General features: G+C 46.6%; 2 protein-coding genes, 1 long non-coding RNA gene and 1 pseudogene across 3 annotated transcripts; 2 read left to right on the top strand and 2 right to left on the bottom strand.

Moving 5' to 3' along the window:
* Positions 1 to 3,437: 3,437 nt before the first annotated feature.
* LOC120650837 lies at positions 3,438 to 12,503 on the top strand. The gene is made up of 4 exons (XM_039928126.1): positions 3,438 to 3,707; positions 3,848 to 4,548; positions 10,675 to 10,761; positions 10,880 to 12,503. Exons 2-4 carry the CDS (start codon positions 4,141 to 4,143, stop codon positions 12,047 to 12,049), a joined length of 1,665 nt encoding a protein of 554 aa, XP_039784060.1. The 5' UTR covers positions 3,438 to 3,707; positions 3,848 to 4,140; the 3' UTR covers positions 12,050 to 12,503.
* On the bottom strand, positions 4,917 to 9,892 carry LOC120650840. Its single transcript, XR_005665819.1, has 2 exons — positions 8,494 to 9,892; positions 4,917 to 5,599 (listed from the first exon to the last, which is right to left on the bottom strand). It is a non-coding gene; the product is annotated as an uncharacterized LOC120650840 (long non-coding RNA).
* LOC120650838 lies at positions 12,461 to 13,239 on the bottom strand (annotated as a pseudogene).
* Positions 13,240 to 19,404: 6,165 nt separating this feature from the next.
* Positions 19,405 to 21,158, top strand: LOC120650841 (60S ribosomal protein L21-2). Its single transcript, XM_039928127.1, has 2 exons — positions 19,405 to 19,747; positions 20,629 to 21,158. Exons 1-2 carry the CDS (start codon positions 19,511 to 19,513, stop codon positions 20,884 to 20,886), a joined length of 495 nt encoding a protein of 164 aa, XP_039784061.1. The 5' UTR covers positions 19,405 to 19,510; the 3' UTR covers positions 20,887 to 21,158.
* The last annotated feature ends 90 nt before the right edge of the window (positions 21,159 to 21,248 follow it).

Raw genomic sequence — 21,248 nt, forward strand, 5'->3', positions numbered from 1 at the left:
TTTTGCAGGATGATGAGCATATGGCTGAGGTACTTAAAAAGTCTACTAGGGTAGAACACTAGGGGAAGATAGGCGATGTGATGCAAGTACAGTCTATAGAGGATATTCGGCGTATTCATGTTCATGCATGTCGAGCTTTAAGATAAATTGCATCTTCTTCATGTAGTGTAGGCACCCTGACAGCTACCTCTCCTTCATCTGGACAAGGCGCATCAGATTCATCCACGAAGTGAGAAGAGAACAGAAAAATTCATGGATTGCATGTTAAAAAGAAATTGAATAGTTAGTGTATCAAAAGATAACTAATTTTGGAAGCTTTACAATCAAGTAATAGATGATATTTGAAAGATATGTATGCGAATCTCATAGTAATTGACTACTGGGTAGAACTAATTTTGGAAGCTTTACAGTGAAGTAACAGAAGATATTTAAATGATATAAATTGTTTCTATATATGTGAACCTCAAAGTAATTAAATACCTGGTATACCAAATAATTTTGGAAACTTTACAACGAAGTAATAGAAGGTATTTGGAGATATGTTGTTGTTGTGCATGTCAAGCTTTATATTAGAGTAAATATTTGGGAAGATATTCATTACATCCTTAAGATCTTCTTAGCTACAAAATATCTTCTCAAAGATTTTGTGTATTTTTTTTGTCATTTTGAGCAACTAGTATAATAAAGAAAATACACATGTTAAATAATATTCTCAACAAATGTATTGTCTACATGCATGAAACATCTTGTTCAAGGATACCATGTGTATTAGTGTATATGACCATGATGCAGGTTGTACTTGCTATGGGGAATGATAAAAATATAGTAATATGCAAGTTGTATTTATTGTTGCGCTGGTAGTACAACACTATAATGATGGCTATGTGTCAAATTTACATGGTAACTTTGTTCTTTGCCAAGATAATTATATGATTTGTACCCATACAACATATCTGCATTGAACCTATTTATTTTACCTTAAACTCACTATTTTAATTCACACACCATCATATACAAGAAAACTCAAAACTTGCGGTTGCAAGTTTGGACTAAAAATATTGATGATGATATTAGGCAATTCAAACAAGTTCAAATATTTGAATAATATATTAACTTTGAAAATAGTCCAATACAAACTCATATGTGCAGAGCTTCAACTTGGACAATACCACAACTAAGATTGATGAGGGGAAACATGGCATGTGGGATGTCAACGGGTCTCGCTAATTTACGGTTGACCGTAGGGAGGGGCTCCCTACGATCGATCTCCCGACCGTTTTTTTTCTTTTTTAGTAAGTTTATGTCGTTTTGTAATAAAAAAGGTTTAGAAAAAAAATTCAGAAAACATTTTCGGAGAGATAGAAAAAATTTCAAGGGGAATTTTAGAGAGAGAAAAAAATTCAAGAAAAAATTTAGATAGATAAAAAAAATTCAAGAAAAAAATTAACGAGAAAAATTTGTGCAAAAATCAATTGAAAAAAAATTACATAAAAAAAATTGCGGTAGAAATTTTTTTTATTCAGATTATAAAAAAAACAACCTGACGGCGGCGCTCGGGGGCGCCGCTCCGCCGCAGATCCGGCATCCCCGCCGCGCCTCCCGCCGCCGGTCCCGCCTCCGGCTGCCGGCCCCGCCGCGCCGCCCAGGGGCGCCACTCCGCCGCAGATCCGGCGCCGCCGCCGCCGCGCCAGTTCTGTCGCCGCCCCGCTCCGCCCGCCGCTAGATCCGGGAGGAAGGGAGAGGGGCTCCCCTGCTAGATGCAGGATGGAGAGGAAGATGGAGGAAAAGGGGGGAAGAAGATGGAAAGGGAAAAGGGGCGGCGGCGGCGGCGCGGGTGCTCCGGACGGCGGAGCACCGGACGGGAGCGAGGGACGAGGAAAAGGGGGGAAGAAGATGGAGGAAAAGGGGAGGAGCAGCCGCGCCGCTGGAGGAAAAGGGGAGGAGCAGTCGACCGTAAGTTGCAAAACTTACGGTCAACCGGAGATTCATCATTGCGGATGTCAACCGGGATTTATATTGACAAAAAATGTTAGGATTTAGTCTTCTAGCTCAAGGAGCATACATATAAAAACACAAAAGTGACGTGCGGAGAAAAAGGAATGATTTACCATATGCGCATTAGGTAATATAACTTCTCACGTGTGCACACACCAACAATTATGTATTAGTCAATACATTAAACTTGAGAAGCCGACAAAATTAATATGATTAGAAATCCACCAATGCAAGTAGCTCAAGAAAAGGCCGGAAATAAACTCATTGCAATACTAAAGGGAAGTTGTTACATGCTTTTTATGTGTCGTCTCTCCTTCGACAGTTAAAGAAAATTCATGCTAACAAAGCTCTAACTATTTTCGAACGTAGCCTGTCAACCTTGAAACCGCAGCCAACCAAGCTAATTTGCCTAAACATCTGAAGTTGCTGAAAGTTCCATTCCATCTTCTATCAAGAGTGGCCAATTGGCCATGAGGTTGAGTGAACCCAAGTCAATCCCCAAGCGGATCTTACCCCACAACCCATAAGGCTGCCCGCACTGGGCTCTGCATCCCGCACGGTATGCGCCACAGAGGCGGCATGCAGTTCGATTTGCCCATTTTCCCGCTGCAGCGGCACACTGTAAAGTGCGCGCTATCTTGACGTTGCCTTCCGGGCTCTCTATTCTGAGCGCAGTAGCGCTCGCTCTCCATCCGAATATGTGGCGTGGGCCCGCTCCCGGCGTGTGCTCCGCACCTCCTCTCGCCTAGCGCTGCCCGCCTCGCCTCGCCGCGCGTCCGCCATGGCCGCCGCCCCTACTCGAGCTCGCCGTCGCCCGCGCACGGAGGAGCAGGGGAGCAGGGACGCCGGCGCCGCTTGGATCTAGCCGGCGGCGCCTGGATCCGCGCCAGTCGTCCCCCGCCCCGCCACGACGCCACATGCCGCGGGGCGCCCCGGCCGCGCCGCCGCACACCGCAGGCCGCTGCAGCTCGGCCGCGAGCTGGCGCGGCGAGGTGGTCGCCATGGCCCCGCGAGGAAGGGAGGGAGGCGTCGTGGAGAGGAGGGACGCCGCGCGGCAGGGGAGCAGGGCCGCGAGGACAGCCGCCGCCGCAGCCCGCAGCCATGGGTCGCGCCGGGGCCGGATTTGGCCGCTGCTGCAGGGGAGGGGCCGTGGCCGACGAGGGGAAAGAAAAGAAGGGGAGAATAAAAGAGAGAAAAAAAGAAAAGGAAAAGAAAATGAAATGTTAGGTGAAGATGGTTGAATAAAATATGTGATAATTGAGATAGAGTAGAAATATAGAGAATGAACGAGCGCAGCGAAACTAAATATAAAAAGAAGAATTTCGATGACCAAACAGAAATATTTTTTTAGAGTGAATTTACACAGTGACGAGTGTGGAGGACCTAGCCCCGCCTCAACGGACCAAGGCACGGCTGCACGCCTGCACCTAGACGGCGCACCCTATCATCCGCCCTCCCCCTTCTCCATCGCGCAAAGAAAATAAATTAGAGGGGCCTTCACTTCTCTCCCATGGCCCATAGGAATATCGTTAGAGCGATGCGCAGTGGCAGCGGAATGAATTAACAGCAGGATTTCTTGGGAGATATGCGTCAGAGGTGAAGAACAGTCTGCTTCGCCTGCTCTCTCCCCAGGACGCCAGAAAGAAGTGATCTTTCCGTTCTCCCCTCTTCTTCTCCTACACCGAGGAGAGAGAGAGAGAGGACTATTTCAGGTTTGCCCACTTCTCTCCCTGGACGCGTTTGTGTTTGATGTTGTTAATCGTAGCATCTGCTGTTCTGAATCGTCTTCCTTCGGCGATGCTTGACGGTTTGGGGTGGTTCATCGCTGAATCTGTTGGTTTCATCGTTTCAGGCACTTTCCCCACCCCATCGCCGCCGGATTTCGCTGTTATGCGGTGAATCCCTTCGAGTCGATGGGCGCATCGGCTGCCGGATGAACTAAAGATTTGCATTCTGATGGGATAGGGGGCGCTCCTGGTCGCGTTTCTTGGGAACCCATCCATGGTGGCCGGTGACATGTCGAGCTTACCTTTCCCCTACTAGCTCTTGACCGGGGAGTGTTTCTTGGTAGGGGGTCCCCTTGAGTTGTTGTTCGTTTGGGGGAAACCTGTGCGGCAGCTTAAGGTTTCCTGATTCGTGGTTTCCATGGCGTCGGTGGGGGGTGTTGTCGACATCAGCTCCGATGAGGAGGACTTTCACATCGGCGATGCCCCCGCACCCCTTAACCCCCACGGATGGACAGCAGACCTTTTCGATGTGGTTGATAATGCAACCGGGGGGGATTTCGATGACCTCGTGATTATGAGTGAGATATCGGCTCCAGTAGTACAGCATCAGACAGCCAAACCTGATGACCTCGTGGTTATGAGTGAGTTATCCTCCCCCCCTGTGCTGCAGAAGAAGGGCAATGCTGATGGTGGTTGTGACGAGGATGATGATGACTGCGTGGTCCTAGATGGTGACCCTGATAAGGCGGTTACTGTTGCCGATGAGGAGGGAAGCGTGGGAGATGGATGCTCGGATGAATTGCAGATAGTTGCGGAGAAAGGCCCGGTATGTGATTCCTTCATTTTTTATCAATAGCAGTAGCACTGCATTTTATACATTCCATAAAAGACCTTTTTATATTTTAGAGCATGTGTAGATTGTTGAATCATTGAGTTGCATTCATGTATTAGTAGACTAGGTGAGTGCCCGTGCGTTGCTACAGGAAAAATTCTTTTTTCATGAATATATACACATCAACGACCGAGACAACTACAAGTGCTCAAAATTAATTCACACGCAATAAACAGATTATTGATTAGAGATTAAAATATGAGTGCTAGAACATAGTGTTATCGGGACTGTCGTCAAAACAGCTGTGTCCCGATTGTTGGTCAGATATAGACCCACAAAAGCAAAATAATAACACATGAATGTTCAAACCACATACTTTATTGAAGGAGCATCAAAGTGATTAAGCTTCACACACAAGTTATATTAAAATTCACGGCATAACCTAAGCAATGGTAATGGTTCATAGACTCCAAACGACTAAACAACCCTGTGGATACATTTTAACAGTCTTGGCATGCAAAAGACCACACCTTCACTTTACATAGGTCTAGACAATACCGTGAGCCGCAAGATGATGGCTGAATTTGGGGTTGGTGCATATGTACTCCCTCCACAAGCGCACGGTGACTCCCCCTCACCCTGAAAGGGCGATTCACAGAACGAGCATACCCTTCAGCATGGCTTATATTAGAAGCTGGCTGATGTTCCACTTGTTGATCTTCTTGCCGCTGCAAAAGAAACAACTCCAGATCGAATGGTCCAGCGGTAATGAAGGGAAGGCTTCTCCTTGTTCAGCAGGGCCATTGCTTGTTCCTTCTCCTCATCTATCTCACCCTCATTTGGATCTTCATCATCGTCGTTGTCGCTTTTCATCATGTTGTGCAGCACTTACAGCTAGCCATCGCCGGGCCATGAACAAAACCTTGAACATCCAAGAGCTTCCTTTTTGTCCTTCGGATGTTCTATTACATGCCAGCTGTTGACAAGAAAGAAACAACACATACCTGGTGCTCAAAAGGGCAGATCATAGTACACATATGTCTCACTGCAATAAATATCATGCAACTCGATCATTATCATGATCAAACAGGAAGCAAAGGCAAAGAAATTTGAACAAGCAGCTAACACAGAAACATTGCACGGTTACCCTTGTAGATTTCATTGGTGTGGTAATACTAAAAACGTGAAATTGCAAAGCTCGTGTGCCACTATTGACACTGTAGGGCACACTTCATTTGGTTGTCATATCCAGAATACTGCTTATTTCTAGATTGTGCATGTGAGGTCACAAAGACATTGTGAACCTGGACCTCTCTTCCTATAACTGTAGAACACTGCATTAGCTAATCTTAGCAACTGACATATGACAAAATAGATACAACAACAACAACAACAACAACATAGCCTTTTTTCCCAAGCAAGTTGGGGTAGGCTAGAGATGAAACCCGAAAGAAATAAGTTCAAGGTTCAGGCACATTGATAGCTAGTCTCCAAGCGCTCCTATCCAAAGCTATCTCTTTAGAGATATTCCAATCCTTAAGGTCTCTCTTAACCGACTCATCCCACGTCAGTTTAGGTCTACCTCTACCCCTCTTTACATTGTCGACCCGCTCAAGAACCCCATTACGCACCGGCGCCTCAGGAGGCCTTCGTTGGACATGTCCAAACCATCTCAGCCGATGCTGGGTAAGTTTCTCCTCAATTGGTGCCACTCCGACCCTATCCCGAATAACTTCGTTCCGGACTCTATCCCTCCTTGTGTGCCCGCAAAACCACCGCAACATCCGCATCTCTGCTACACTCAGTTGCTGGACATGTCGTCTTTTTGTAGGCCAACATTCAGCACCGTATAGCATCGCCGGACGAATTGATGTCCTATAGAATTTGCCTTTTAGCTTTTGTGGCACCCTCTTGTCACAAAGGATGCCAGAAGCTTGCCGCCATTTCAACCAGCCAGCTGAAATTCTATGCCTAACATCTTCATCAATGTCGCCATCCTTTTGTAGCACCGATCCTAAATACCGAAAAGTATCCTTCTGGATCACCACTTGTCCATCTAGACTAACGTCTCCCCCCTCATGCCTAGTCGCGCTGAAATCGCACATCATGTACTCGGTCTTGGTCCTACTAAGTCTGAAACCTTTCGACTCTAACATGCGTCTCCACAGCTCTAACTTCCTATTAACCCCTGCCCTACTCTCGTCAACTAGCACCACATCATCAGCAAAGAGCATACACCAAGGGATCTCACCTTGTATATCCCTTGTGACCTCATCCATCACTAAAGCAAATAAATAAGGGCTCAATGCTGACCCCTGGTGTAGGCCTATGTTAATAGGAAAGTCAGTGGTGTTGCCATCACATGTCCGGACAAACGTCGTCGCATCATTGTACATATCCTTAATGAGGGTAATGTACTTAGTTGGGACTTTGTGCTTCTCCAAGGCCCACCACATGACATTTCTCGGTACTTTGTCATATGCCATCTCAAGGTCAATGAAGACCATGTGCAAGTCCTTTTTCTGTTCCCTATATCTCTCCATCAATTGTCGTATTAAGAAAATCGCATCCATGGTTGACCTTTCAGGCATGAACCCAAATTGGTTTTGGGTCACACTAGTCACTCTTCTTAGGCGATGCTCGATAACCCTCTCCCAAAGCTTCATCGTATGGCTCATCAGCTTAATCCCACGGTAGTTAGTACAACTTTGAACATCACCCTTGTTTTTGAAGATAGATACTAATATACTTCTCCTCCATTCTTCCGGCATCTTGTTTGACCGAAAAATGAGATTAAAAAGCTTAGTTAACCATACTATTGCTCTATCTCCTAGGCATCTCCACACCTCAATGGGGATACCATCAGGGCCCATCGATTTACCTCCCTTCATCCTCTTCAAAGCCTCCCCGATCTCTACCTCCTGAATTCTCCTCACAAAACGTCTGTTGGTATCGTCAAAAGAGTCATCTAACTCAAGGGTAGGGCCCTCACTCTCCCCATTAAACAACTTGTCGAAGTACTCTCTCCATCTATCCATGATCTCCTCATCCTTCACTAGCAGTCGATCTGTCCCATTCTTAATGCATTTGATTTGGTTGATGTCCCTTGTCTTCCGCTCGCGGATCCTAGCCATCCTATAAATGTCATTCTCCCCTTCTTTCGTGCCTAGCCGCTGATACAGGTCATCATACGCCTTACCATTTGCTACATTCACAGCTCGCTTTGCAACCCTCTTCGCTAATTTATAGCCCTCGATGTCGGCTGCACTCTTGTCAAGGTGGAGACGCTTGAAACACTCTTTCTTCTCCTTAATAGCCCTTTGCACCTCGTCATTCCACCACCAGGTGTCTTTCCCCTTCTGTTTGCCTCCCCTACTCACGCCAAACACCTCTAAGGCCACCTTCCGGACACATGTTGCCATCTTTAGCCACATGTCATCTGCGTCTGCTCCTTCTTCCCAAGGCCCCTCACCTAGCATCCTTTCCTTAAACGCTTGTGCCGCTTCCCCTCTAAGCTTCCACCACTTTGTTCTCGCAATCTTAGCACGTTTGTCCCGGTGGACACGTACCCGAAGACGAAAGTCCGCCACCACAAGCTTGTGTTGAGGGACAACACACTCCCCAGGTATCACCTTACAATCTAAGCAATCACGTCTATCCTCCCTCCTAGCAAGGATAAAGTCGATCTGGCTCGAGTGTTGTCCACTACGAAACGATATGACAAAATAGATACTTACCACTAAATCTTCTAAGTACAGCTTAGCAGAAAATCTGCTCTGTGTAACCGTAACAGCAAAAACAACAAACTTAGTCTAAACATTCATCCCTGTACATTGTACCCAAACTGTAAAACATAGCACAAAAGAGAGCTGACCCCATATCTAATTTGTTCACAGCCCACGAAAAAATAGAGGTTGCACATTACTACATAACCAATACCTTGAATTGTGAAAAGGACCAACTTTGTTCGCGTACAGAAGGACATGATCCCCTTCCTTGTACTTATGGTCAGAGCCATCAGCTCTGGTTCCCAGTGCACAAGCCAAAACCACCAAGGCAAGAACAACAAATGCACCTCTGTCCTTGCCATCTCCCCATCTCCCTGGGCACCTGTTCAAGAGCACCGACAAAAACAAAATTAAGAGACAGTCCTCTTAAGTTGATTTGTGTGATTACTATTTCTTCAGTCAAAATAAATTTAGATTGCGGCCTACCCTCTATTCTACTGCAGGATCACATAAGACAGTCCTCTTAAGCAGTTGTGTTTATGATGATCGCTTCGTACTTGGACAGATCCAAACCAGGACTCAATATTTTAGGTTCTTATCTTTGTTTTCTACTAAATTATTGGCATCTAAAGTAATGAAGTGCAGCTCATACAAAGATCAAGGTCCAATACAGCCTATGGGAGTGTTCGGATTGATGCTGGAGCTTGCTAGAAATAAAAGCTTTCACCGTGCTTCCCCTATGTATTTGGAAACTATTTGCTAGAAGAAAGCACCATCATCACCACCTGCACCGGTGACGACCGGGGTGTGCCGAACGGCCGCGGCCGCGAAGACCGCCGGCACTGCTGGGACACGCCATTGAAGGACGACTACTGTCTAGCGGCACCTGAAAAATAGATAGGAACAAGGTGTGAGTTGATCCATCATCAGATTGGCAGTAATGTTAGGTTAACTTCAGGAGGGAGTAGAAATTGATCCTCATGGCAACATTAAGCATGGAAGCAGAAAGTACAATCCTATGTTTAAGACAACGTAGCCAGAGAACTAAAATGGCCTCAAGCCGCATATCTAGCAAATAATATAAACTGAAACAGAGTTAGACATGCAACTGAATGACTTTTTTTTTTTTTGAAAAAAATACTGAATGTATGTATTTCTTCTTACTCCTTCGACAGTTACAAATGCATGCAAAACTCCTCCTGAAATCAAGAACTTTCTGCATGAACACAAAAACACATTGAATCTGCATTTTTTGGATCAGTTTGATCCATCCGCAGTTGCAGGAAGGGGAAGACAACGAGTTTACCTATCCAAACCTGATAGGGGGAATGAGATTGGTCGATCTGCACTTGGTGGCGGGGGCAGCGGGATTCATGCGGTCGCGCGGCGGGAGAGGGCACCTGCGGCGGCTCGTCTGGCCCTTTTTGCGGCGAGCGCCAGGGGATACAGCAGATGAGGAGGCCGAAGGCGGGCGTACCTTGGAGCAGGTGGACAGGGTGAGGAGCTCGGAGAAGCTGAAGAGGGCTGGTTGCGAGGTGGCCCTGAGCACCTCGTGAATCTGCCTGCCCGTGGAGTAGCGGCGGCGCGGACGGCGTGGTGGCCAGGGATGGAGGAACGGCGGCATAGATGACGGCGGGGACAACGCGGCGGTGGGGACAGAGCGGCGGCAGGGATGGCGAGAGGGACGGAGCGGCGAGCAGGGGAGAGGGGCGAGCTCGCTCGCGAGTGCACGAGTGGGGGATAGGATGGGGTGCGATTCTGTGGCGGCCGGACCCGCGGCTGCGCGATCGACCCGCGGCGGCGCGAGCGACCCGCGACGACGCGAGGGCCGTCGTCGAGGGCTGCAATGCGGTGGCGAGGGTCGGCGAGGAGACGTGGGGAAGTAGGCGGGGGTAGGAGCGTGCGGGGGGAGGGGACGAACAAAACGAAGGCTGTGGGTGGGAGGGACGGACGGACGAACGAATCTGGGAGGAATATTCGGATGACGAACCAAAAAAAGTCACCCTTTCTTTTTAGTAGTAGATAGAAGAAGCTGTGCATAAAAGGCTAATGATTTGCTATATTTTAAGCTGTGTGTGTAGTAGCCTTCTTGTTATGTCTATGTGTGGCTGAGAAGGTGATTAGTTTCTGGCAATGTGTGGTACATTGATTTCATATTTTAATGCTGTGGGATGTATCCTGAGGTCCATATAGGCATATACTATGAAAGTGCTTGAATATGCATTGCTCTAATGTGGAATGATCTACTTAAGTGCGTATATTTCTGTCTGTATGGTTCATATTGATATTGCCGAGTGTTTGTTCATGTGAAACCTTTTTGTAGAAACTATAATCTATCTTCACTAGTATTCTTTTATCATTTGATTTTAGCAATTGTTCTACTCTTTTGTAGATAGCATGCAGGGACTTCCCTCATTCACGCCATTTATGTTCAAACTTGCCCTTCAGCACTACTTCTCACGTGAAGCATTGTGTCATGGTCAGTAACATACATTTTCACTCCCAGATATCGCTGGCACACATTTAATCAAACATGCTAGAAGACTAACCAATAAAATGTTATTGATGCGATTGTACTGTTGTTTTTCCAAATGCAGTGCCACTGTTTTGTATGTGACGCTCCAGCTCCGTGCAAATATTGGGGTAGCAGTATGACAGATAATGATCATTGTCATGCTACTGATAAGGAGCCAAAATGGAAACTAATGAGGCAAGTATTCAGGGCATGCCTGCCAGCATCTGGTCCAGAAAAACTCCAGAATGACTTGTACTCAGCAACAGTGTCGCCGAGACAGCAACCTATGCAGTGTCATGTTGCAGTCCCTCGAGCACCTCGGTCTTCAGTATTATATGTTGGTTACCCTTCTCGTGCCATCCAAAGTCCTCTTGTTAATGAAGGGAGCCATAACCAACAAAGGCATCACTCAGTAAGAGTCTCACTGAGTGTAGGGGGAACAGTCAGTTCACCAAGAGCTGGAAGAGGTAATAGCAATGCCCATATTGCTCAAAATACTCATTCACGTGCAATTTTCAAAAGAGCAGGGGCTGTTTCTCCAGACTTTACAACTCGAAATGCTACCCAATTTGGTTCTGCTGGTCCAGATAATTCCCTGATGCACCAGGTATTGCCACATGTATCTCAGCCAGTTCAAGTTGCACCTGCAACCAATGCTATCACTGAAACTGCTCAGAACAATCATTTCCAGAGATCTTTCAGCGCACCAGTAGCATATCAGGTGCAACAAGATCAGCCAGCAGCATATAATCAGGTTGCCACAAATGGGATGGATGTCATAGGGCCACAACTTTCACGGTGCACCTCGCTGATAACTGAGAGAACACAATGCCTGCCCGAACCAGTAACAGATGTTTGCGCAAAAAGTTGGGAAGACATACTTGCTACTGTGGCATCTGATCTGGGGGTGGCAGATTATGATATCAACACTGAAGAGTCTCCACATGTAATGACTGACTCTCAGCCTGAGCATTCCACAGCAAACCAGGGTTTCGGTCTTCAGCATGAGTCTGTTGCAGCAATGGAGAACTTGACGTTTTCTCATATGCATGATTTATCCGGTCACACAACAGGCGGCAATGTTCAGGCAGATCATCCTCTGGAAACAGCAGAGAATTGGGATCATCTGATTGGCGGGAATGATTTTGTGAGTGCCCCTGCTGATGTGTTATCAGTAGATGAAGCTACTCATCAGCTTGCAGTGTCTAGGCTGGAGTCTGCAGACATACAGTTTGAGCTCGACTGGAGTTAAGCCGTGCCTGGCTGCCCGTGCATTTCAAGGGCACAATGAACAATAAAATCGACATGCCTCTCTCTAGGTTTCCTTCGGAGGAAACAGAGTAGATGTTCCTTGTACAGTATGTAGAACCTGTGGTAGAAGTGTCTTGCTACCAATGCTGTTGTTGTTAGCATGTCGGCATGCCAGTCGAACTTTTGTCTTAGCCTCGTAGGGCTTACATAGTCATGCCTCTTAGGGCTTAGTCTTAGATAATAACAGCTACCCCCCCCCCTGGAAGTTGGTGTGGGGCCCCCAGAATTTCAATCCCCGTACTGCTGGTGGATATCTCAATGGTTCATATCTGTTACCAAAATGCGTGTTCGAGGTTGTACCCTCGCCCATAGGTCTACCTGCTTACAATCTGAACTTTTCAGGTACCAATGGTTGAGATGGATAATTGGATATCAATTCCTTGGCTGCTGGATGATGTATCCATGGTTCACAGTACAATGTATACAGATAGTGAGTTGGTTATGCAGGGCACAGGAGCTGGAATTAGACGTAATGCTTGGTTTTGCTGATCCGTCATCTGCAGCACTTGTTCTGTTCTTCAGTTGACAGCTTTCCACATTTGAATCAGTGTGCCAAGAGGAGAGTCTTCGACTTCCTCCTGTCAGGATGGATCGAAGGCGTAGTGCATGTCGACGGCGGAGACGATGTGCCAGGTGCACCGCGTCCCCCTGGCGACGACGACGCGGTCGCCGGCGCCGAACTGGATACCGGCGGCGAGCCCTCCACGGTGGCGCTCACCATCCCTCTCACGACGTAGCACGTCTGCCGCGCGCCGTGGCTCAGCGCGTACCTCCCCGTAGGGCCGCTGCCGCGCGCCGTGGCTCAGCGCGTACCTCCCCGTAGGGCCGCCCCACCTACAACACAATGTGTTCCCAACGGCAGCAGGTGACGTCACGTGTTTCGCTTTCGCAGAAGATGGACACGTGTACAAATGATAGCGTGCGTGCTCGTCGTCGACTCACTTGGGCCAGGACCTGACGCCGAGCTCCGACAGGCGAGCCGCCGCCGGCCTCCGCTCGACGGTGATCGCCACCGTGGCAGCGGGCGGCGGCGCGTCGACGGCGTCCGCGCCCGACGCCGCCGAGCCGGAGCTCGAAGCCATCGACAGTTCGACACTGCAGAGGAACAATCCGACGAGGCAGGAACGAAGCCGTCTGCTGCAGCCTGCAGCGCTGCGATTCGGTTCAGATTTCGGGTTGGTTTATATATATCAACACAGGACGCGAAGGGGAAGTTGCAAGCTGATTTGGAGTTGGGCTTCTCCCCCAGCCCAACGCACATGGACGGAAACCTTTGCGACTACCCGCCGCCGTGGTGCACCGCACCTCGACATGTCGGCGGCGGGGTCTCTCGTCTGCCTGCTGAGTGTGGCCGGTGGCGCCTGGTCAGACGCGTTGACTCTGCGCCCGGTCCGTGACGTGGCGACATGAGATTGGGCCTAGCAATACAACCCCAAGGGTTGACCACTTTACAAGTTCACAATTCGGAGGCTGCTAGGGTCTCCCCTTTTGCAACTACCGTCCTTGATGGTGACCACTTCTGAATTTATAAATTGCAGTTCAACTCACACATTCCACCTGCTCTGCCACCCTCCAAAGTTCAGAGGCTTTGCAATTGCCCCGGTCTATCTTATTCAGCCAACAGAATTTCTAGAAGCACAGATTCATCAAGTGGCCAAAAATCAAATTAAAAAAGAGGGAGGAACTTTCAATTCCTTGTGCCGAATGATACTCTAGCTCGCCATGTACGAATCTGTGGACTTCTGAACAACGCAGCCGTTCTTTTTATTCCGGGTCCTTTGTTTTGTAACTGAACACAAATGGCACGATCCTGACGGCACCTACCTAGCAAACTAGCAAACGAACTTGGGCGGCGTGGATGAGACAGCCAAGTAGACCAGCCAGCCAGTGCGCCGAATCTCACGGGGCACTATGCCAGCCTGAAACATGAACAGCAGGCACGGCATGACATGAACAGCAGAAACGGTAAGCTCACAAAGGGGGGAAACGGTAAGCTCACAAACGGCTTATAAGGTGATAAGGTCGTAACTGAATGTTGAATATATATGCGCAGAAATGATAAATCATGTAGGCGACACATAATCCCAATATCAATCAAACCCAGTTCCAGCAAAAGCATAACAGTTTTGGTAAATTTTAAGAGGAATTGGATAGACATTATGCAGAAAAGGTTTAAAATAGACAGGCATTCTTCAGGGAGCTATAATCGTGAAGTACTGCTCCTTGCATCCCCACAACCTGTGGTATCAACAAGCTCTGAAATCTGCGAGCGTGATCACAAAAACAATATGAGACAGAGAAGAAGGCAGAAGAATATTCAGAAATTTCAAAAACTGGATATATTGAGCCAAAAGCTCGAAATCCTTTTTCACATCTCCTTGAACACAAGAACAAATCATGCACTCTTCTAAATCCTTTTTCACAGGAAGATGTAACCATCTACGCCTATTCCCTCCTTGCCACTGAAAAAATATAATTCATCCCTTTTGTGCCACTGGATGGCATATAGGGGATTTTTTTGTGTTTATGACATGTGTGATCAATGGCATGTAAGGGGTGAGTATAATTTCCAATGGCATAGAGGGAATTGGTAATAGTGAAAGCCATCATCCAAGTCCGAAGTAAATTCAGAAATTTCACAAACTGGATATGTTGAGCCAGAAGCTCTACAAGTTCATCCTTGAACATCAGAACAAAGATGCTCAAGCTCAGCTCTTACTGTAACATGAGATATATGCACTCCCAGCTTCACTGAGCTCGGAAAGAACGGATTCCCCAAATTCATTGTCTTGGCCACCTGAAGAAACCACATAGGCTGGGTGAAATGCATACCAGTGGAAGATGACTGGGTATATTCTACCCAGTGACTGAATGATCCAGTGAAGTCTATTGGGTTGGGTGATGGAAGCAGAAGGGTTGCCTTGGATACGAGCCTCGTGTTGAAGCCGAGACGATCCGCGCTCGCCGCCGTAAATCTTTACAGGTGCTTGGCCAGCCGTTGATCGGAGCGCCACGGCAGGCCGGCCCGCGCGCCGACCGCTCGGCATTTGATGCCTGCCTGCAGCAACGCGAACACATCTCGATCAGAATCAGGATCAGCCGAGGAGTAGAATTCAAAACATCATCTTCTGCTGCATTTCCAATTTTTTCCAAACAACAAAGGAAATTTGGCTTACCACTTGGGAAGCAAAACGGGAGCAGCTTCTCGGGCGGCATCTCTGATGACAGTGCTGCGCAGGACAAGCAAGAGAGGCACGGTTACAGCATGGTTAATAGTAGAGCTAAGTGCTTAGCTACAAGTCATGTGCTAAGAGACAAGTCATATAATAGTTGCCTCATAGTTGTGTCTTATAAAATTTTATATTATTATGTGGTACTTTTCTCTATTTTACTCTTCCTCACATAGTCACATACACTTTTATTTAGGCCCACAAATACTTATACTTTCGTGCCAAGCTTGGTGCTAGAATAAGAGCCAAGCTCTCTTCTCTCCTCCACATCAGCAAAACTGCTGACTGGGTTAGTTGCAACTTACATTGCATGTAGGGTGAATAGGACGGGCGGTATCATGTCAGATTACAGGCACTGTATGAAGAACGGAGACAAATCTGGTTTTCACTCACTGCGACGGTACAAGGAGCACGAGAATTCTTGATCCGTGTAGGGGTTCGAGCTACCGTGTACCGAGTTTTCCGTGGATTTCTTAAGTGTCACCTTGCGTCATGATTTTAGGATTCGCATAGAAGATATTATAGAATGAGGTTAAATGAGAGAAACAAATGTGTAAAAAAGAGTTTTATTTACCTCCCTAAATTATGGGGCGAGTTTTCATTTTCATTTTGAACTCGAAAATCAAATATGTCCACGGAGGTAAATAGAATTTTTTTTCTAAAAAATTGTTACAGTGGAACCACTAGTGGGCTACATTATACGGCCCAACACGAACCGGACAACCATGCGGTTTTTTTATTTTTTTTATTTTTTATTTTTGTTTTTTACAAAAATATATTTTCGTTTTCGAAATTTACAGAAATATACCCCGGCCGCCCCGCTGCGGGGCGGCAGGGGCTTTTGTGCAAATTTTTTTGAGAAAATATTTGCGCGCAGGTCCCTGGGGCCGGTCGGCAGCGGGGCGGCCGGCCCTGGCCGCTCGGCTGCAGGGCGACCGACTCTTCCACCCTTATATAAGGGTTGGCTGGTCCCCACACCCCTCATTTGTATCACTAAAATTCCAGAAACCAAGAAAAAAGAGGGAGGGAGAGAGGCGAAGCCCTACCGGATTTTCGAGCTGGCGACTGCAGGTAACCAAAATTTTTCTATGCTTTACTAATAGATTATGTTGTAATTATTTTTGTTGAAACAGTAGATTAGCAATCAATTTAATATCATGATTGTGAGTCCAGATATATCGAGCAAGCTTCGTTTTCAAATTCATTATGATGACTACTATATTTCTCATGATGCGTATGGATTAGATCTATCAGCTTTTGAACGAAGAGAGTGCGGAATAGATAAACCCTTAGAGAAGAGTTTTAGTTCCATACGCAAATGGCTTTACGAGATATTCAATGTGAATTCAAAGACTCATTTCCTAACCGTTCAGACTGTGACGAATTGGGGAACTGAAGCGGATTTCTGAGAGTTGATGCTTATAGCAAACACCGAAGAATGTCGGACTTACATGCAAGCAGCTTTTAACCACGGGTGGCCTCTTGCAATGCTAATTCAGATTCACCAGAAGGCAGCCTATTTCGGTGAAGGGTCAACAAGTACATCATCTCATATGAACCAAGCAGTGGAACAAGAAAATGAAGATCAGAACATGCATGTCACAGAACCTGAGCCGTAAGATATAGCTGATCAGGTAGGAGAAAAAGAAGATCAGAACGTACATGTCATTCAACCTGAGTCGCAAGATTTAGCTGATGAGGGGGAGCAGATACCTGGAATAATGGAAGCTGTACAGAATGAAGACCAAGAGACTCGAATGATGGAAGAATGTGGGGACTCATCAGACGATGAGGACTACCCGTTGCTAGGTGAATGGCGAGACAAGGGTTTTGGAAATCTAGTGATACGGGATATTAGGAGTAATGAGTACGAATGCAGAGAGAATGAGGTTTTGCAGGGGGCAAAGTATTCTAGCATTGAAGCTGTGAAAGATGCTGTGAAGCTTTAGGCTATATCGTTGAGGAAGAAATTCAGAGTTGTGAAGTCTGGCAGCAAGGAATATGAGGTGAAGTGTGTCAATGGCGATTGTACATGGTGAGTACATGCATAAAAGGGAAAGTACAAGACACACTGGGAGTGTTCAATTGTTACACCACATACATGTAGATTAACTGCTGTTGCGCAAACTGACCGTAACACCACATCCATTTTCGTGGCCAAGAAGATGTATGTGGTGATTCTGGACAAAATTGATTATGATCCAAAATTGATAATTAGGGACATCGACGACCGTTTTCAATACAAAATCAGCTATGAAAAGGTTTGGTGGGCAAAACAAAAGGTGTTTGAGATGAGATTCGGCACATATGAGGCATCATATGATAACCTGCCTCACATGCTGTTAGCAATTGTGCAGAGAAATTCTGGAAGCGCGACTGATACCTACATTTTACCGAGTTTATATGGGGGACCTGGGTTTCTGCTTCGTGCTTTCTTCTGCCTTGGTGCATGTGTGAGGGCATTTATGTATTGTCTTCCTGTTCTATGTATTGACGGCACATTCTTTACAGAAAGATATAAGGGGACAATACTGACAGCGATTGTAGTTGATTGCAACAAGCAGGTGGTTCCCATCGCCTTTGTTTTTGTTGAGAATGAGAACACAGAGAGCTGGTACTAGTTCCTTGAATGTGTGAAGATTCACGTTGTTGCTGGAAGGTCTGATATTTGCCTCATCAGTGACAGATATGCAGGTTTTTTAGCAGCAATAAGGCAACTACATGAAGGAAGTCGAGGACAACCTACTCTATGGCCAGATGTTGTGAGTAGGTGGTGCATAAGGCATATGAGTGCTAACTTTTATGAGCGCTTCATGAATAAGGAACTTATGAATTTGTTCAAGAAGTTGTGCACTCAGAATTAGCAGCGGAAGTTTGATGCATTGTGGCAGGTGCTAGATAACATGTGCGCCGAGCTGCTAAAGGAACAGGCCTCAACCTCCAGCCGGAGATGTTCCGGCGACGGACCTTTCACACAGTGGATTAAGGATGCACCTAAGGAGAAGTGGTCAATTCTATACGACACTGGTGGTCGTCGATATGGGATCGAGACAACCAACCACGCAGAGTGTTACAATATGGTAATGCGTCATATTCGTGGATTTCCTCTTGTTGGCATAGTTGAGTTCATCATGTACGGATGCACAAGGTACTTCAGAGAGCGGTACCAGGCAGCTGCTGTCTAACTTAATGATTCAGGAGTGATTTTTTTTAATAGGGTCACTAACTACATGAAAGAAAAGATTGAAAATGCTCAATATCACAGATGCAACCTGTGTGGAGCAGATGTTAGGAGAGGGGTATGTCGACGCAGACACTTTGTATCAGTAACAGAATGGATGAGTCTGAGGCAGGAAAGAAGAAAAAACGATGCAACCTGTGTGTAGCAGATGGTCACACTTAATATTATCTTTCAATTTTTAAGATTTTCTAATACTTCTCTAACAATTTTCTAGTACTTTCTAATACTTAATCTAACACTAAATGTACTGTATCAACGCTAATCATTACAAGTAACTGCACCTAAATGTACCACTAATCACTCCTAACAATAATTAAATTGATTGCTAATATACTGTTTCAACAAAAATAATTACAACATAATCTATTAGTAAAGCATAGAAAAATTTTGGTTACCTGCTGTCGCCAGCTCGAAAATCCGGCAGGGCTTCGCCTCTCTCCCTCCCTCCCTTTTTTTCTTGGTTTCTGGAATTTTTGTGATGCAAATGAGATGTGGAGGACCAGCCAACCCTTATATAAGGGTGGGAGAGCCGGTCGCCCTGCAGCCAGGCGGCCAGGGCCGGCCGCCCCGCTGCCGGGCGACCGGGCCCCAAGGACCTGCATGCAAATATTTTCGCAAAATTTTTTACAAAAAACCCCTACCGCGACTAGGTCCCGGCCGCCGGCAGCGAGGCGGCCGGGATATATTCCTGTATATTTCGAAAATAAAAATATATTTTTATAAAAAACGAAAATAAAAAATATAAAAATAAAAAAACCGCGGACAACCATGCAACCATGCCCAGGAAGCCCACTCAAAAGAGCCCAACCCAGCACCAGAATCTCCAGCTCACCTATAAAACCGTCACCAGTCACCACCCTCAAACCCTCGCTAACCCTAGCCCCCGCCTCCCACCTGCTCCCCGCCGCCGCCGCAAGTAGTACCAGCCAGGATGCCGGCCGGCCACGGGCTGCGCTCGCGGACGCGCGACCTCTTCGCGCGTCCCTTCCGCAAGAAGGGGTACATCCCGCTCACCACCTACCTCCGCACCTTCAAGATCGGCGACTACGTCGACGTCAAGGTGAACGGCGCCGTCCACAAGGGGATGCCGCACAAGTTCTACCACGGCCGCACCGGCCGCGTGTGGAACGTCACTAAGCGCGCCATCGGCGTTGAGATCAACAAGCAGGTATAGAACGCCGATCCCCCATTTTCTCCCCCTCGCTGCCGAGATGCTGCGCGCAGCTGCTCAACTGGTTATATTGGGTGTTTGTCTTGGCGCGCTGGAGAGTCTTTGTGGGTCTTACTTTAGGAATCGGGACGGTTTGTGTGATTTAGGTTGGCGAGCAAGGTTACGGTGTTATGTTGCGGACTTGGTACATTTGTAGAATTTGTGCGGCTTATTGATTGTTTCAGTGCGAGATTAGGTTTTGTAGTTGCAGGAATGGGCAGCTGTATCCATTTCTTTCGAAGGCTGAACTCAGATCTTGTTGATCAAGTCTTGCTCTGTATTGTCTTTTAGTTGTATTATGTGGTAATGCGCTTCTTTGTGTAGGTTGGATTATGTTAACTCTGCCGGTGTAGCATGATTCTAGTTAGCATAAATTTATGTGGCTTTGGCTGGGATGTTTAATGAGTATACTAATTGTAGTTTTGTTATAGGTGTTAGGTTCTCTATTGTTGTGCTTGAAGACATTTTTTCATGTGCTACACACTGTTAGGCGCAGCAATGTTAACAATTTGCCAGTCGTTTACTCTGCATGGCTAGTTTTCTTTTGCTTCTACTTTGGAACAGATCAAAATGTTAGTGGTGTTAATCTGTGTTTCGAATTCATCTGTGCTGGTAAAATTTGTGTGAAATCTTTAATGTTTACTATCTGAAGTAGTGGTGGTTGAGACAATCAGTTCATCAGATAAAATACAATCTAGGATTAAAGGTCTTAATGGCTGCTTTGTGTCAAGCTTAGTTATGCTGCACATATGCTCTGTGAAATGGCGATGTTAGACTGTTAGTGATAAGGTTGAATCGATGTATACATTCTGATTTCTGATAAATTGATTTATTTTCAGGTTAATGGCCGCATCATCAGGAAGCGTATCCATGTCCGTGTGGAGCATGTGCAGCAGTCCCGCTGCACTGAGGAGTTCCGCCAGAGGAAGGCAAAGAATGACCAGCTGAAAGCAGATGCCAAGGCACGCGGTGAGGTCATCAGCACCAAGAGGCAGCCGTTGGGTCCCAAGCCTGGCTTCATGGTTGAAGGTGCTACCATCGAGACCGTCACCCCCATCCCATATGATGTTGTCAACGATCTCAAGGGCGGTTACTAGGTTGCTCGGTCTATCTAGCGGCACTACCAGTTCTATATCTGTATTACTCTAGTGGGTACAATTTTGCTCTGTCCGAGCAGTAGTCTGGACCTATTCTGTGTGTTTCTGTTGAAAGATTTTCCATTCTAGGTGCAAACCTGAGTTCGGCAGAACGCTCGATACTGTTATGTTTGCTTCTGTGAACGAAGATGTGCTTTTTTTTAACCTGCTATGATACCCAAAGATTTGTAAGGTGCCACCCCTGCTTCTGATCTTGGATAGATGGTCTTTTTACGGCCGTCAGCTTGTAGTTGCATCAATACGTTGCCATCTGATCTCTATTACGTTGGGGGTCAAACATCTCTTTCTGTTGTTTGCACGCA

The sequence above is a fragment of the Panicum virgatum genome, chromosome 9K (assembly GCF_016808335.1).
Source record: "Panicum virgatum strain AP13 chromosome 9K, P.virgatum_v5, whole genome shotgun sequence".
NCBI lineage: Eukaryota > Viridiplantae > Streptophyta > Magnoliopsida > Poales > Poaceae > Panicum > Panicum virgatum.

Excerpts from the sequence above, each read along its gene's own strand:
- LOC120650837 (XM_039928126.1), top strand. The coding sequence starts at position 4,141 with ATGGCGTCGGTGGGGGGTGTTGTCGACATCAGCTCCGATGAGGAGGAC. Across the intron at positions 4,549-10,674 it reads TAGTTGCGGAGAAAGGCCCG|ATAGCATGCAGGGACTTCCC; the intron begins GTATGTGATTCC and ends ACTCTTTTGTAG. Across the intron at positions 10,762-10,879 it reads ACGTGAAGCATTGTGTCATG|TGCCACTGTTTTGTATGTGA; the intron begins GTCAGTAACATA and ends TTCCAAATGCAG.
- LOC120650841 (XM_039928127.1), top strand. The coding sequence starts at position 19,511 with ATGCCGGCCGGCCACGGGCTGCGCTCGCGGACGCGCGACCTCTTCGCG. Across the intron at positions 19,748-20,628 it reads GCGTTGAGATCAACAAGCAG|GTTAATGGCCGCATCATCAG; the intron begins GTATAGAACGCC and ends ATTTATTTTCAG.